The following is an 18,287-nucleotide window of genomic DNA, read 5'->3' on the forward strand; positions in this document are numbered from 1 at the left end:
GAAGTCATCTTCCTTCGCGATCACGTGACTCCCCTGTTTACAGGCATCCGGAGAAACATGGAGGACACCGCTGGCAGTAATCCACAATCGCTCGGATTTACAGAGAAATTAAAGTCTTGGCTCTCTTGGTCATGGACCTACGTGTGCTTCATTTGGTTCGGCATGGTGCTGATCATGATATACGTTCTGTGGAGCCCGCTGAAACTGCAGGAATCTCTTACCTCAGGTGAATTAATGCAACGGCTAGCTAGCTATTGTTAGCCTTCGGGTGTCTGGCTTTAGCTGACAGGGAGCGAGAGCTCTCGCTTTGACAGTTGGGTTTCGGACTCATTCAGGCACAAATAGTGACGACTTTCTGGTTCTACTTAAATCTAGTTTTTACATGAATATTATCCGCTCTGTGTGGTGTTTATTTTATGTATTCATAGTTCGGTAGTTTATTGTGTTTTTACCAAGTAGGCTGCTTTGTTCCTCGTGTAATCAGGATGCTGTGTGGCTGCACGAGGAGACTCACTCCCACTGTTGGTTTTTATTCTGTTGACCTGCTTTTTTGTGTGCATGGTCACAGCAGTGGACGTTAACTTGTCTCAGTTCTGGTTGCATTGTGACACCAACCTGACTTTCCCCTCCTCTTCTTCTCCTTCTTCGTTTTCGTCTTTTTTCAGCCTCAGTGTTTTTGAATACACTGACCCCCAAATTCTATGTGGCTCTCACTGGAACCTCTTCTCTCATCTCTGGACTCATCCTTGTGAGTTATCGTCTTAGTTACTCCTCTCACCGTCCAATACATGTTAAACCTTTTGCAAAAAATGATATCTGCTTGTCGGCCTCTTGGTAGACACAAGTTTCTATAACCTAAATTTCTAATTTGTATTCAGGAATCCAAGAGATGGAAGCCTAGTTTTAGAGAAGGGGGCACTATTAAAGTCAAGGCTGTACTGCAAAATAACTCTAGTAAACCCATTGTAGTTGTTCATAAACTGAGTTTGTAATGTTGGTTGAATGAATTTATTGTAAGATGCTTTGGATTAAAGTGTTAAATGACATGTAATGTAATGTAATTTAATGGAGGGTGCAAAGCCATCGCAAGGGAGACAAAATTGTATGAAGCAGATACAAAGTATAATAATAAAAAATATTTTGAAGCATTAAAACAAACACGAGTGCTCTCATCTTGGCACGGTCGTGTTGATTCATACAGAGCGTAAAATGCCATGTAATGTACAAGAAGGATGTATTTTTTGGGCATTTTTAAAACATAATTATTAGCCACCCTTGCTCTTAAATTCATTGGGATTATAGAGACGGAGCTTTGTGTGTTTTGTGTTTTTTGGCAGTTTCGACAAAGTTTAAGTGAAATTAATTTGCTGTGGCAGAAAAAGGAACCACTTGTTTTGTGATGTGATGGCAATTGCCACTGAGATATAACTTTTTGTCTAATCATGTACTTTTTGTCAAGCAAGTTTCACCGAGTGTGTTCTCCCTGCAGATATTTGAATGGTGGTATTTTCGTAAATATGGGACTTCGTTCATCGAACAAGTGTCAGTGAGTCACTTGCGTCCTCTTCTGGGTGGAGTGGAGAGCAGCTCCACCACCGGTCTGTTCGCATCAGTTAACGGAGAGGCGGAGCCGAGGCCCAGTGTTTCAGGTAGATAAGTATATAATACAAGCTATAACAACAATGATACTCATAATACCACAAGCACTGATAACGGTGTCTTCCTTTCGGTAGAGTGTAAGGTCTGGAGGAACCCTTTGAATCTGTTCAGAGGAGCAGAGTACAACAGGTATGTGTGACTCAGATATTTATTTAGCTGAAAAGAAGGATTCTAATAGTGCTTCAACAAGATTGTTCATAATGTCAAACTATTTAAATTATTTGGGATTTAATATCTTTTTGACATCTTGCACTACAGGTACACCTGGGTAACCGGGAAGGAGCCCTTAACATACTATGATATGAACCTGTCTGCTCAAGACCACCAGACCTTCTTCACGGGAGACACTCCGCAGTTAAGACCAGAAGATGCTGGTGAGTGTTTCAATCAAATACAGACTAAATCCCCAATTTAGGATATAATATATGTATGTATTTGTCGTTTTGACTGTAAAAACAAAAGACTGCTGGTATATTCCGTTGGAAGAGATTTCTGGGTTACTTTATAAAATGTTCTTATGTAACTACTTATTTTTGTTGGTGCACCTGCAATTAAATATGTTGTATGGTCTCATCTGTAATAAGCATACCTGCAAACTTGTCACCTTTCGTTTTGTAATCAAAATAGGTCATCCAAGTGAATCGTGTAGGGGGGGGGGGCGGCGTTTATGAGATTGCAGTGAGACACGGAGAAAATGCGATGTGCTCTTCGCAATAAAACTTCTTTGATGGGACGTGTCGCGTCTCGGCCAATCAGCGTTCAGATGTCGACAGCGTTTAGGGGGTTTCGGTTAGCTTGAATGTCAGCCCGCTACATCTGCTGCTGTCACACTACACGGTGTATCGACACTAACAAAGTACCCATACGTTAAACACGATATGATTTAGCATATTTTTTGAATCAATACTTCATTAAAAGAGCGCGCGATCAGAGCGCACGCGCTGCTCCGTGTCAAGCTGTCTGCACGCAATGCGCTGCGCAGCGCTCACAGCGAGTGGCGTCAAGTGGCGGAGCTTTTGAGACTCAAAGTCTTCAGCTTTTAAAAAAAAAAGAAGAAAAAGATGATTCCAGAAGTGAAATGTTTCAGTTCTTTGTCTCCAAGGCAGACGGTCTGTAAAGTTATGTAACTCTACAGCTGCTCATCCTGATGAACTCTGTATCATCTGGTCAGATACTGACTAAAGGCCTCAGTGTATTCATCAGGTGCATGTCGGCAAATATGTTCTCAAAAGTATGTTTCAAGGAGGCTACAGCCGAACCCTCGTTCTGTTTTGATCAATAGTAATCGAGTTCAGTGTTTCCCCTAGGTTTACAGCTTCAGGGGGGCGGGACTGTAGCTCAGTGGGGTCAGGGGGTCGTCCTGCAACCCCAAGGTTGTCGGTTTGATCCCCGCTCTCCCCATTAGTTGCAAGTCGAAGTGTCCTTGAGCAAGGCACTGAACCCCCAGTTGCTTCCCGGGCGCATCACTGCAGCCCACTGCTCCTTAATAACTAAGGATGGGTTAAATGCAGAGAATACATTTTGTTGCATGTGTACCTGTACTCTGTGCAATGACAATAGATTGAATCCAATCCAAAATCCAACTAGTGCCGCTAGCCATGTTGGTGCCCTGAGCTTAATTTAACACTGAGGTGTGCTCACCTGTGTGCGCGCATCACGGCTGAGCGAGAGTTGTTGACGGGGGGTGGAGATTTCACCCTGTTATAATGGTAGGGCAAACACTGGAGTTGATAAGCGTGTCTTCTTGTCTGATCAATACGCAACTGTGAGGTGCGCGAATGGACAGAGCGGCCAGCTGCTGATCACTCACTCAACAGCCCGACGTGTACTAATCGACGGTGACAATTTTTTTGGGAGCACCGAAGACCCATTTTGACCCAGGAAAAACCCTGGAACCATACAGATGTTTTAATTATTTCTATTATAGATAAATATACCAGTATTGTATTTATGGTATCATATTGTTTTTATGGTATTGTATCAAATTCTGGTGGTATGATATTTATGGCAGGTATCGTATAGAAGTTATAATGTTAGTGACAGCCAGGTAGAGGCAGAACAGACTCAGGGAACAGAGTCATGGCTCAGCAGAGCTCACGAGTCCTTGTTGTTCCGGCCAAAGAAAGGGAAGTTGGTTTATGAATGACTAGTGCTAGTGACTATTTCTTTGCTCCACCCCAATGCGCGCAGACCGGCGTCGGAGCTCTGCAGCGGAACAATCGATCGGCGTATTGAGCACCAATGCATTCAAGCATTAAATAGCCGAGAGGTTTTTTCAGCGTGAGGAATTCGATGTGTGGCGGGAGTGCGTGAGTTAAGACCGAAATGCGTGAGTCTCACGCTCAATGCGTGACACTTGAGAGCCCTGGGTTTAGTGCCTTCGATCTCCGTGACCTCGTCGTCGCCATGGAAACATTGTCACATGACATTTCCTTTGGTTCTGTGCTGTGACGTCACTAGTCACTAGTGACGTCACGGAGCAGCGAACCAGAGTCTGTATATAGAGTGATTTCAAGCAGGAATTCAGTCTGTGAATCTCACAGAAACCCCTCCACCCCTTCTCCATTCAGCCACTTCCCGGGGTGGGGGCCTCTGATGAGATATCACACACAGGGTGGGTGGGAAGGTTTATTATATATTATTGGTTATTGGATAAAAGAGGAACACAAGGAATTAATTTCTTACATAATTTAGAAATTAAAGAAATTAAAAAAGTGTTCAAGTGCACAACATTCAGGAAGTTACTTGATTTGTAAAATAGTGTAACGTGGGACTTGTTAACCTGTGTGATTGTCGCTCAAGTGGGCCGTAGAGATTTCTCTGAATGGGCCTCGCTCCTATTCACACCTGGGCCCATGCAAAATAAGTGAGAGCACCGGAGCTCTGCCGCGCGCCAGCCGAGAAGAGTTGTTGACGGTTTTTCGTCCCGATGTGCGTGCACACGTCGGCATCGGAGCTCTGCGGCGCGCGAGACCGAGAGCCGAGGTATATTGGAAGCTCATTCTGCGCATGCGTTAAAAAAACAACTAATTAATCCTGTAATTTAATCATAACGCGTTAACGTGTTATTTTTCACAGCACTAATATATATATATATATTCTTATTTGAAGGGTTTGTGGGCACTGACTTAGTCAGAGCAGAGGACCCCCACCGTTATCACCTTTTTCACCCCTCATGAGTTTGCAGGTATGAATAAGTCATAACTGTCTCAACAGTGATGCAGAAAGCCTGGAGGGAGAGAAATCCACAAGCCAGGATCAGAGCAGCTTACCAGGCCATAGAAATGAACCATGAGTGAGTCCTGCTCTTCCACACTTACATCATATGTTCTCCTTAAATACTGTATCTATAAACACAATACTGTCACTTCTTAAACGGTGGTAATGCAGTTAAACGTGAATACTCAAAACAACTTTCTGTGATTGTGCTTGCTTTAGTTACAAGCACATTAATTTCATCATATTCTAGCCTTTTTATGGGTACTTTCATATTCTAATGATCGCCTTGATTGTGTTAAATTGTTCATGCGCATGCCAACATTACACTTGTGTGCAGATGTGCTGCCGCCTATGTGCTGTTAGCAGAGGAAGAAGCCACAACCATCACAGAAGCTGAGCGCCTCTTCAAAAAAGCACTAAGTATTGGTAAGAATGGATTTTAATTTGCATAAAGTTCTCACAATGACTGGACCATGAGTCCCAGTAGCAGGAAGATAGCTTACTCGTTGAAGAATAACTACTTCACGAATTGTGTTATAAATAGAATATAACACATCTATTCACACCTACCTGTGAGTTGGAATGTATTTCCAAGGGTATGTATATTCCATCAATACTCAACGCTTTTCCTCTGCAACGGTTTTATGTTGCATATTATACATGATGTTGCAATTCAAGCCATGTTTTTGATGTGTTTTGCATTTTGTGCATTAAATGTCTCTTAAATATTCTCTTTTTGCCATCCACAGCTGGAAAAGATATCAATTTACTGGTGTACATTAAACGCAGACTGGCAATGTGTACACGCAAGCTGGGCCGGATTAAAGAAGCGGTGAAAATGATGAGAGATGTGAGTTCATGTCAAAAACGTCCCCTTTAAAATGCTTCTCGCTGTGGTAAACATATTCACTGTGTTTAAAACAAAAGCAGTACAGTAGGACTACTTGTTTTGTTAATGTATGGTATTGTGTTCTCTTGACAGTTAATGAAGGAGTTCCCCCTTTTGGGAATGTTAAATATACATGAAAACCTCCTGGAGGCACTTCTAGAGCTTCAGGCATACGCCGATGTCCAAGCAGTCCTCGCCAAATATGACGGTAACACTATACGCAATAACAAAATCTTTTTCTTCTTCTTTATTTTTTACGTCTTCATATTGTGTTTGGACAGAGCAGTGCTCGGTGTTATTGAATCCATCTTGAAAATGTGTCACGTGACCCCAATTTCTTCTTCCGTCAGACATCAGCTTGCCGAAATCAGCCACTATATGCTACACATCTGCACTGTTGAAAGCACGAGCTGTATCGGATAAGTACGCGTCCATTCTCGGTTCATGTGGTCCTAAATATCTTTTCTGCCGTGCGTACGATCCAACATGAGTGTCTCTTCAACGCGTTTCGTTCGCCCCCAGGTTCTCTCCAGAGGCGGCGTCACGGCGAGGGCTAAGCACAGCGGAGATGAACGCTGTGGAGGCCATACACAGAGCTGTTGAGTTCAATCCACACGTGCCAAAGGTCAGTTATCAGGCTGATAAGAATTGAGTCGAGCGAAAAACCCGTTGATCTCATAATGTTGTGCGTGTTCCTTTTCCACAATGACTTGGCTCTCTGTTCGGGCTGCGTGTTTCCAGTTTTATTCCCACACTCTCATTCAAATGTGTGCGTTTCAGGATATTTCCATCCGCGCAGCTGCAAGATTTGACTAAATATATTATTTCGATATTCAGTCTGATTACACAGACGCACGTCTGTCATGCGTCACGGTTACAAGCACTAACAGGAAAACCAGAAATATTCTAGGTGAGTTATGTCATCGGCAGTAACAGACTTCCAGAGAGAGCCTCTTCCATCTGAACAGCAGGTGTCAGTGTAGGTCTTAGCTAGTAATACGTAGCTCTGAATTCATTTGATCACACCTGACATGTCAGCTTAGGACCTTCAAGCTGTTATGCATGTGTCCAATACGTCTGTATTTCAGTCATTTGAGTGGTTATTGTATCTAGTATGAATCAATTCTTTACAAATACATGGAACGGTGTATACTTGTGTACAAGACAGATTTTTGGAATCATACACGCGTTATGTGTTTTTATCCTTGTAGTTTGGATTTCACATTTGAGTGCTAAGATAAACTGGACACACATAACAGATTGGTCCCAGTGCAGAGCAGTTCTATGTCCAGCCGACCCGGGGAGAACATGGGACGACCGCATAGGACGACAGCTGGATATCTCTCTGGTCTTTCCCATCAGTTCCCACAGGATTCAATGTCACACACACACACACACACACACACACACACACACACACACACACACACACAGAGGCATACACAACTAGTTGCAGTGGAGGTTTCTCTCAGATTAGCCTTGTGTGTGTGTGTGTGTGTGTGTGTGTGTGTGCAGGGGGTGTCAGCCAGCACTTTGATCCAGCCTTTGATTTTTTTTCTAAATGAGGGCCCTCATTTTCAATGTCTCTCCAACTGCTCCCTCCCCACCGAGCCCAGAGGCGTCCATCCTCTCTCCTCTCATCACGTACCCTCATCCTGTTTCTTGTCCTCTCATGTTCCCTCATCCCCTGTCCGAGCCAAACAGAGAGTCTGATGTTGGCCACCACTGTCATCTTTAGGTCATTTGTAACACACCTTTCTCACAGGGCTATCGCTCGGCTCGTCTTTCAGCGTTTGACGGGCATCTGGTTCTTGCTCAGGCCTCCGAACACAGAGTTGTGTTACGATTTTTGCCTCGCCGTATGTGAACATGTCACAGTGGGGAAGGACGAGAGGCGGGTTGTTGCTTTGTGTTGTCTGGCGTGATGAGTGCACCTGTGACTGTGACCTTTTGAGACACGCGGGCTGGCCTTCTGTTCAGAAGGGCTTTATCTCAAAGTTCCCTTCGTGCCTTATGCTGTGCTCGTTTCCAAGATAATAACACCATTGTGAACACGTAGGGCTTCCACTAGAGAATACTTTCATCTGTGATCAATCCATTAGTCTATTCAGTACACTCCAAATAAATGATTTCACACTGCATTATTTCAAGAAATGTATTTTCCTTGTAGATGAGAACTAAAGATAACCCCCTTGTCTATAATGTCTTATAGAAATACTTTAATGCGTTATGATTAGCTTATAGTACTGTATACTTAGATGCACTCCTTAATATTTATAATGCTTTATAACAACATTTCTAATACATAAAGTATCCGAATGCTTAATTGCTGATCACTCACTTTTGCAGTGTAGGGTGAGAGTGTAATGTAGCGTTACAGTTGGAATTCATAAAAATATTTTAAGAATGCATGATAATTATTGTCATTATGCATCTTAATGTAATCATGTCTGATCTAAGTGGTAATTCTGTGCTTTAAGTAAAGCAATAGTTCATTTTAAAATGTGTTTTTCTTTATTGTCCTTAAAGCAAACAATGCACTTGGAGTAACTTATAATTATAATGCATTTTAATAGTGATTACTATATAATAGTAATCAGTATTTTTTTAAAGTACTCACTATTATAAAAAGCTTATCATGTATTAAAACTACGGTAATTAAAATAACTTCAGTAAATGACTAGCAATTGATACCTATTATTTTAGTCAATACAATAAGATTTATAATGTCTTGTGGGATTTTTTTCTTCTATAAAACATTATTATATTAATAAATATACCGATATATATATGTATATATCAATATCAATATAAGGCGGCAGGAGTTGCATCAAAGGTAAATCACTAACAAAGTCTGTGTGTTTGTGTTGCTATAGAAAAGCTAAAAGAGATACCGGTGTTGAATCAAGAACATTATGGAAAGAGAAAAGAAAAAACAACAATGGACAAGCAATAAAGAAACAATGTCAGGTCGAGCGTTGTGTGTGGTGTGTGTGTGTGTGTGAGATCGGGAGATTATGAATGAATATCACACGAGGCTTCGTCACATGAGTTCATTCAAACTGCTCAGAAAGCTCCACTAAACCCACACATGCCTGTTTCTGTGCACACGACCCCTCACCCTCAGCAGCCTCTCCATCTCGCCCCTTATTTACCCCCCTGCCCCCCCCCCCCCTCCCTCCTTGTCTTTCTCTGTTTGTCCTCCTTCTCCTCCACCCTGTTTCTCTGTCCGCCTGTCCATTCCAATCAGCCTCGCTCCCCGCCGGCGGTTAAGAACCTGACAGTTGCTTTGAGAAGCCGATCGAGCGTCGCCGCGCCGCGTGTGTCGTACGTTTACATGTGCGCCCCTTTGGGCTGCGGCGCGTTCACCCGGAGGCGGTCGGGGTGACCCGGTCCCATCGACCTCGCTAGTTTACTCCACTTTGGAGGGCGCTTTTTCCATCCCACCCCATTCCGGCTGACATCTTCTCCTAGATGGCCCGTCAGGAGGCCCGTCGCTAAGATTTCCTCCTGAAATTGGCTTTTTGGGTTTGTAATTTGAGACGCAGAAGTCGTGGGTTTGTTTTAAATGAAGACGGATGGGGCTCCATTCAGACGAGGCAGAGAGAGTCTTGAGGATTTGCCTCATCCTGTCCCACTTTGGAATAAACACTGCAAGTTCTCGGCCACTGTCCTCAGTCGCGGTTGGAGTAACTAGTAGCTGTTTTTACTGACGATGGAATAATAATCAGTTTTGTTCTTTCACTGTGTGAAAGTGTATGTTTCTCTGGCCTCCACAGAGCTGCTCTCTGATGTCATTGTTGCCCGTGCGTCCCATTGTGAGAAACAAAGTGCTGCAGATTGGAATCAGAAGGCGGCTTATGAGTTATGCTCTGGGTTTATGACTACCCAGGGATAAAAGGAGAACACATGAAACTCAATCCCTTCATCAAAGAGGCGAGAGGGAGTGGAGAGGGGGACCGAGGGGGGGGGGGGGGGTCAGTGTGGTCGGCCAGCACAGAGCACAGAGGACCGAGGTGTCACCAGTTGTAATGCCGTGGCATGCAGGGAAGGACAGCTGAGCAGCCAGCCTCTCTAAATGGTTAATCTTAAACCACAGAGGGCCCGGATCCACATGGGTGCCACGTCCTGCTCATTCATTATCGGCGACCGAATTATACGGAGGTTCTAATCCGTGTAAATCTGTAAAATATCCCAGTTGACCCAAAATGATAAATTGGCTCGCTGTCAGATTGTCGAAAATGGATCGAATGTGAGATCCGGGCCCCAAATTAAGATCACCTTCCTACTCGACACGCTTCACTCGTGTCCCCAAGTGTTCTCATACGATGGATACAAAATGTGGGGCGGAGAGGATGGGGAGAAGAACGGAGACCCGAATGCTGAGGAGGGTGAAGGCGGACAGACGGTCAAATGTCTCTGCCGGCGCAGAGAGAGCAGCCAGGTCTGGCTGGCTGGAGAGACGGGTGGCCGAGCCTGTGACCGTGGAGGGGATTAGACAGGATTAGCTGTGGGGTAACCTTCCCAAAGTGTCAGTCTGAGATCCAGAGCGCTGTGAAGCTGGCCGCCTGGGAATCCAGCCCAGGTGGGGGGGGGGGGGGGGTTGATGAACACATAGACCCTCGCCACACTGGGCACCATGGACATAAAGTGTCATAGACGTCAACACACAACGATGGTAAATGACTTCTCCGTGGACAGAGCTTGGCCCGAGCTTTATTATTTTTGTACATATATATATATATTAAAGCAGAAGACGATACGCTCGCGTTGTTATTTTGAGATGCTTACTTGCTGTTACTCCAGAAAGCATCCCTGTTCTACGGGCCGGATGTGGGCCTCGTGTCAGCAGGGTGAGCCGACTGAAGCAACCCCCCCCACACACACACACACCTCCCACCCCCCCGTTTTGAACCATTGCAAAAATACGGCTGTCAACAAATACGTCGCGTGTAGAAAATATGTTTTTTAGCCACCAAGGACTTGGCCGGTGGGGGAATTGGCCAATATAATTACAAGTGAAGTGCTGACTGAGAAACCAGAAGACGGTGTGAATGAGACAATTCATTTGTTTCTACCCACAAGGGGGCAAGAACTTCCGTGAACAGTTGCCGAGCTCTCGCCCGGCTCTTATGATGTAACGGCCCTCTTTCTCGCCACCTGTTGAACGGAAGAAAGCAAAACACTCACCGGGGACTCAAACTGTCGTTTTGGTGGCCTGAGAAAAGAAACGTTGGGGTTCCCCAGGAGACCACAAAGCGTTCCGCGACTGCACTGCGTACCGACCAGAAGGCGTGTGCTTCTTCCCTTTTCCCTGTCTGCAGTACTTATTGGAGATGAAGAGCCTGATCCTCCCTCCGGAACACATCTTGAAGAGGGGCGACAGCGAGGCGGTGGCGTACGCCTTCTTCCACCTGCAGCACTGGAAGAGGGCCGAGGGAGCCTTAAACCTGCTCCACTGCACCTGGGAGGGCAGTATGTGGCACTATCACGACTTCCATCCAATACCAACGCTTTGCATGTGATGCCTTTTTTTGGGGGTTTAGGTTTCGTTTAATGTAAATGAGTCTTTGGTTCTATTGGAAGTGAATGCGCCCCATTTTACGCATGCTCAGCATTTCAACAGAGCCGTCTGACAAGCAAAGTGTCTTCTTCTGCTCTTCGTTTTTTTAAAATTGTTGCGTCGTGAGTCATGCACGCACGCCCGAGAAGAATGACATCATTCCTCAACGGAGAACCGGAAGAATGTTATCGTTCATTCGGATGTTATAGTATCTTGTACCATATTTAGCTACTTCAGTGATTCGCTGAGAGTGACGTCGGCTGGTTGAGTCCCGCTTGTCGCGTCATTCATCTCAACTCGATATGTGCCCCTGTCCGCTTTAACAGCCTTCCGGATAATTCCCTACCCTCTGGAGAAGGGTCACCTGTTCTACCCCTACCCAGGATGCACAGAAACAGCAGATAGGGAGCTGCTGCCCTGTAAGTAGCAACATTATTACTATTAGTATTCATTATTAAGTTCAAAGTCATCTTCATTGTCAATTTTCCAATGTTGAACATACAGAAAATAGAAAATACGTCCGTCTTTTTTTCCAACATGAAGTGAAATAATAGTAACTAGAACGGGCACTCGGTAGAGCGCATACCTTCGCATATCACAAGATTGGGCATTGAATTATGAACATTTTGGCATTAGTTGCATGCCAATTGGACAAAAATGTATCGTGCTATGGTAAAAAAAAAGATGTTGACCTTTCCATGACCTTGACCTTTGACCCGATTGATCCCAAAATCTAATCAAATGGTCCCCGGATAATAACCAATCATCCCACCAAATTCCATGTGATTCAAGAAGATTTGACCTGTTCATGACCTTTGACCTTGACCTTTGACCCGATCGATCCCAAAATCTAATCAACTGGTCCCCGGATAATAAACAATCATCCCACCAAATTTCATGCGATTCGGTTCAATACTTTTTGAGATTTGCGAATAACACGCATACAAATAAATAAATAAATACACGGCGATCAAAACATAACCTTCCGGCATTTTCAATGCGAAGGTAACAACAAACGAAGCATTTTGAATAGACGTGGGGTTTGAAGAGGGAGAGGGTGAATGCGAGCAACTCGGTACATTAATGAACTGCATGTTGGCTATTGTACTTAATAATTTTTATTACTTTTGTACTTTATTACCTTCGCATTGAAAATGCGGAAGGTAATGTTTTGATCGCCGTGTATTTGTATGCGTGCGTGCGTGTTATTCACCTAACTCAAAAAGTATAAAACCGAATCGCATGCAATTTGGTGGGATCATTGGTTATTATCCGGGGACCATTTGATTCGATTTTGGGATCAATTGGTTCAAAGGTCAAGGTCAAGGTCATGGAAAGGTCAAACTCTGTTTTTACCATAGCACGATACATTTTTGTCCAATTGGCATGCAACTAATGCCAAAATGTTCATAATTCAATGCCCAATCTTGTGATATGCGAAGGTATGCGCTCTACCGAGTGCCCATTCTAGTTTTGTTTATTGTTGATCCGGCTCTGACTTTCTTCTCGCCCTATCTGAATGACCGCTCTCACTCCTTGTCTCCAGCGTTCCACGAGGTGTCCGTGTACCCAAAGAAAGAGCTTCCCTTCTTCATCCTCTTCACAGCAGGCCTTTGCTCCTTCACTGCCATGCTGGCCATGCTCACGCATCAGTTTCCTGAGCTCATGGGTGTCTTCGCCAAAGCAGTAAGTACTTCCAGCGACACGCGGCGCCGCTTCACCTCAAAGGGTTTTTTTAATGCGGCGCAATTTATCGACGCTGATTCGGATAAATCGATGCAAGTTGGCTGACCGCTGACATCTTGGGGTTAAGATAGATAGAAAGATATATACTTTATTAATCCCCACGGGGAAATTTGTCGTCACAGGAGCAGCACCAATAAACTAAACACACGAGAATAAAATATAAATATAAAAAACAGGGATGAAGATATAGATGTATACAAGTAAAATATAAAATACAAAATGAAGTATATATATGTATATAAATAAAATGAAACGTATATGTATATATATACACACACACAAACAAATATAATACAATGACTGTGCAAAGTATACAAAGTAAAATATATATGTATATATATATACACAACATATATGCATACACAAATATAATACGAATGATAATGACTGCAGTGTAAAATTAAATTAAATATAGACAGTGTGCAAAATGCGATTGATTGGGTCTGTGTTTCTAATTGATGTCGCCTGAATCTCTTAAACCCCCTGTCGGTAACACTGGAGGCTCATGGGAGTCGTAGGCCTCTGGACTCTGGGTTTCCCGCCAAAAACAAGCTGTAGCCCAGCTTAAGCTATCAGCGTCCACACTTGGATAATGCAAGTTTATCTCCATTTCAAACATAATAGTGCAGATGGAGAAAAGTTGAATGCGCCCCTGGCTTTTCCTTTGTCTGTTTATTTATTACGGACGTGTTGTGTTGTCCGTTTTTAACAAGTTTGGCAAACTCCATGCTTTGGCGACTCTTTTGTTTACGCTCTCTGTTTATTAGCGCCTGCCTTCACAGAGACATGTCGTGAAAACAAGGCCACGGAGAACAGCAAGTGCTCTTCCTTTTTGTTATGGGAAAGATTGAGGGCAGATAGGATTCTAACGGCAGCCCCGGAGAGCCTGGTTTGCGTAACGTTCAGGCGGAGTGCGTGAAAACCAGCGAGGGAGGAACACAGAGGTCCTCACGGCCGTCTGGGGGGGAAACAGATTCCTCCCAATCTGCTGCTCGTGAACAGAAGGTCGAGGACGGCGGTGGCGGTCGGCCTTTCCTTTTTAATTTATGGACAGCAGACTGTATCGCGTAGCAGTTGATTATGTTTCATATATAAAATGGGATTAGAGGCGTACTTGTCTCGCCAGGCTGATACATCCACTTGTGAGGCTATTAAAGTGTCGAGTGTATCAAGCACACCTCGAGTCGTTTCAGATGGAAACCACATTGTAATATTTTAGAGGACGTTTCACTGTTACGAGCAACCTTAATTCACTAACATGTGCATTTGAAATGCTCTTTTATACACATACCTGGTGTATTGTATCATCTAGATCCTAATCTTATTGTGTGTATATTGTGGTAATCGTGAAACATAGTATTTGAGCTGCTCCTTCTAAGTTTTATGTATGAGTAGTATCTGTCCGATTTGGTCAAATTCGTGATTGCTCCTCATCAGTAAATAGTCAGAAACTATCAAATCTATCCCCAAATCAGATATGTCACACTTTTCACAGACAGCATTTAAAGAAAATGATAATATTTTGAAAGGTATTGCTGCTTCGTTCTCCTCTTCCCTGTTCTCTGGAGGTCATGTAGAAAGCAGCCGTGGACTTCCCTGCTGTAACTGAAATTAGTTTAGTTTTAGTTTTTTAGATAAGTTTATTAACTTTTTCTCGATAAGAAAGATACATGTGGCTGACTGAAAGGGTTAAGGCTGAAGCTATCTAGCTTATAAGTGTCCTAACTTATGATTGCTTAAAAAACTTGTTCCAAAGAACCTCTTTATATGTATAAAACAAAACAAAACCAACAGAAACAAAAACAAACTAGAATGGGCACTCGGTAGAGCGCATACCTTCGCATATCACAAGATTGGGCATTGAATTATGAACATGCCAATTGGATATAAATTGACCGCGCTGTGGTAAAAAGAAGATGTTGACCTTTTCATGACCTTTGACCTGATCGATCCCAAAATCTAATCAAATGGTCCCCGGATAATAACCAATCATCCCACCAAATTTCATGCGATTCGGTTTAATACTTTTTTACTTATGCGAATAACACGCATACAAATAAATAAATAAATACACGGCGATCAAAACATTACCTTCCGCATTTTCAATGCGAAGGTAACAAACCAGAAATGCAAGCATTTGTCCCCATAAACCGTTACTTCTTATGCTTTATCAATACTGTCAAGTCTATACTTCTCCAGTCATGTTTTTAAACTTTTTTTTAAAATTGCACCAGATTTGTGTTTTCTTTGATGTCGTAAAATCATCCCACTGCTTCAAATACAAGCTGCAAATCGTGCTCAGCATCTTGACTGCATCGTGTCGCCTCCTTGGGTGTTTAAAAAAAAAAAAAATGTTTGGAGCAAGATCAATACTCCTAATATCACACCCGTCTTGTTTCTGGAGAGAACACCAGGGATCGTTTGTTTGTCCTTATTTAACACGTCACACTTTACGGTGGCTGGGAGGATTGTTTCAACGTAACCCCCCCCCCCCCCGTGCACGTTGGCCTGCCAGTGATGGGTTGATGTGCGTTCTCCTATTTTTTGTCTTACGTAAATATAATAGAAATGTTTATTTTTCTTTTGAAACACACACGTTTTGCCTCTGGCTTTGAGACCGAATATACTGCATGAGTGACATCACATTTTAGAGAAAAGTCTGTTGTACTTATAAAGAACAAATGGGAAGAGGTCTTAAGGCTCATGCTGTGTCTCTCTCTCTCTCTTTCAGTTCTTCAGCACACTCTTTGCGCCCCTGGGTTTCTTCGCAGACAAGATGGAAAGCTTCATGCCGTCCAGTTTTTGGCACCAGCTGACACAAATCTGACCCCATCTCTCTCTCTCACACACACACACACACACACCAATGCCACTCCAGACCCTCAGACAAAAAAAGTGTTTGCTCTCCTGTCTTCAGCATTACTGTCCACTTGCTGCATTGTTACTGATTATGTTGGCTGAGGTTGTATCAACACGGCAAAAGCACTCTTGAGATGCCCTCCCACGCGGTTCCAGCGGCCAGAGCTTTTCCAAGAGCACATTTAGTGAATCCCATCTGCAACGATTCCACGCGTTCATCCGTCATCATGTTATCCCGCCGCAAAACGCTGCTTTTTAAGGGATCCCACAAAGGGCACGGTGCAAAACTTAACCGAGGAGTTTGTGAGAGGCCCTCTCGTCGCCCATCACAATAGTCATTAAATCACGAAAGAAATGAACTACTGTCAAGTCAGATGAGTTAGTTGTAACCAGTGTGTTGCACAACAGGAAATAGAAACTACAACAGTTTGTACGTTCAGGATGTCCCTTGTATGATATGTTTACCAATATGATCCTATTCCTCTCTTTTCCCTGTTCAATTACCTGTCGCAAACGACCCCATTGGACATTTGGGATGGGACCCGATGCGTCCCTCGTCCGCCCTCGGTGCGCCACAGACGGCCAGCGGGGCAGATTCAACCGTCTGTAAGGCCTCCGGAAAAACCGGAGCTGTGATTTACAGCCTCGGAGTGCCTGCAGTGTATACAACGCCTCTGCAGCCCAGCAGTTGTTACCATGGCATGACACCTCTGCACTACATCACTGGGGCAACCGTCGCCCCGGCAACATTGAAATGTAAATGGGCGAATGTTACGAGTCGGCGCGTTCGTCAACTTCTCAAACGGACAAAAAAACGAAAAATGAAAGACGACGCGCGCCGCCGTGCTGAGAATGGACTGAGGCGAAGTAACGGTCGCTGTAACGCAGTCGCTCTGAATGCAGAGGAACATTTGACGATGGGCAAAATGATCATTGGTTCTTCTGTATCTGGTTTAGTTTGGACTTTATTCAAAGATTTACTCATCCCTGTTTTACCAAGCGTAGGAGGCCAGCATCTCCTTGTTGTAAAGTATAATGTAATAACCTGTCGGAAACAAATGTGCCTGGTTTAAAAATGAATTTTAAAAAAATAAATGTAAAATATAATCCTGTTATGTATGTAAACATGTAATGATTGAAGCTTATTGAAAACAAAAAACATTAATTGTTGCACCTCTTGGTGAAGAATAAGAAACATCCCAAATTGTTTATTACATTAACAGGTCTATTACATTTTAACTTAAGGCAGACCTGTTTACTTTATTTGGTCAAGTTCTGTTACTTGATAGTTATTACATTATGGTTACAACATTATTACGACAACAATGCAGAGCCCTAGTGTGTACTTTAAGTGACATCATGCTTACAAATCTTCACTCTACGTGTCATAAAACGTGTGATAATAAAGTGCCTTTAAGTACATCACAATAGTGTAAGGAATACATAAAACGATTGAACTATTGTGTAATTTTTGCATTTACTGCTCCTACAATATTCATGTCGAGTTGAGTGGCAACTGTTCAATTTTGATGGATTCAATTTGATAAATAGATGCCTTCAAATGTAATGTGTAACAGAATTGTTGATTGTGCAGTGATTATGATTATTAGACACAGCAAGTCGAGGGCGAGCTGGTGGTGATGTAATAACACATGAACGTGTGTGTTACGGTATGTTGCAAAGTTGGATTATGATTTTAATAACCCTTCCCCCCTCTGAACTACAAAGATTCTGTTTCGCGCCTCACTCTGGTTTGTAATCTGTCTGTTTAAATTCGTGACATTTTATAGCGTACAAACCGAAATGTAAGAGTACTTGCTGAAGACGGGAGAGTGTTTGAACAAGTGTAACTTCCCTTGGATGAGTTTAGAAGCAAAACTCGCAAATAAAATTCTCCTTCAGTGCAATTTCTTTCTGTTTTTCATTTTGGTTGTCGAGCTAATTTTGTTTACAAAATATCTAGAAATTATATTTGGATGCTCATTTCTTCAATTTCAGACATTAATTTATTTTTTTAACAAAATGGGAGACGTATTAAAAACTCTTTCACTTTTTTTTGCCATAATCATACTCCATACACTCGTGCTCAAGTGGCGAGCAGCAGTAATGAAAATTCGCTGAGGAGGATTGTTGACGGGTGCTCAAGTGTCTCCCTCTCAGTGCCAGACGGTCTCATGCCGCATGTCGAAACATGAGTTGTTCCCTGACCTCCGGAGAGCATCAAAGTCAGGCTGACGGCAAAAAAGACAAAACATAAGGGGGGGGGGGGGCGTTTCAACATCAAATATGTGATGTCGACAGATATGTCGACGTTTCATATGATCTTCTCATGTCCTGTATGATATAAAAGAT

General features: G+C 43.2%; 1 protein-coding gene across 2 annotated transcripts; it reads left to right on the forward strand.

Annotated features, from left to right (window-relative positions):
- The first annotated feature begins 51 nt into the window (after positions 1–51).
- st7l (suppression of tumorigenicity 7 like) lies at positions 52–17,842 on the forward strand. Of its 2 annotated transcripts, none has more exons than XM_056438323.1 (15): positions 52–226; positions 666–748; positions 1,490–1,649; positions 1,734–1,788; positions 1,918–2,033; positions 4,876–4,954; positions 5,216–5,304; positions 5,628–5,728; positions 5,861–5,975; positions 6,118–6,190; positions 6,290–6,392; positions 11,092–11,242; positions 11,657–11,749; positions 12,877–13,016; positions 15,808–17,842. In XM_056438323.1, exons 1-15 carry the CDS (start codon positions 58–60, stop codon positions 15,901–15,903), a joined length of 1,623 nt encoding a protein of 540 aa, XP_056294298.1. In that variant the 5' UTR covers positions 52–57; the 3' UTR covers positions 15,904–17,842. The 2 variants fall into 2 exon arrangements, with proteins under 2 accessions (XP_056294298.1, XP_056294299.1); XM_056438324.1 differs by having other exon boundaries at positions 11,092–11,239.
- Positions 17,843–18,287: the final 445 nt, after the last annotated feature.

This window comes from Pseudoliparis swirei, chromosome 18 (assembly GCF_029220125.1).
Source record: "Pseudoliparis swirei isolate HS2019 ecotype Mariana Trench chromosome 18, NWPU_hadal_v1, whole genome shotgun sequence".
In the NCBI taxonomy this organism is placed as follows: domain Eukaryota; kingdom Metazoa; phylum Chordata; class Actinopteri; order Perciformes; family Liparidae; genus Pseudoliparis; species Pseudoliparis swirei.

Bases quoted from the DNA above. Each gene is read 5' to 3' on its own strand.
- st7l (XM_056438323.1), top strand. From the start codon at position 58: ATGGAGGACACCGCTGGCAGTAATCCACAATCGCTCGGATTTACAGAG. The intron at 5,729-5,860 runs GTGAGTTCATGT...TTCTCTTGACAG, and splicing joins CGGTGAAAATGATGAGAGAT to TTAATGAAGGAGTTCCCCCT. The intron at 5,976-6,117 runs GTAACACTATAC...TTCTTCCGTCAG, and splicing joins AGTCCTCGCCAAATATGACG to ACATCAGCTTGCCGAAATCA.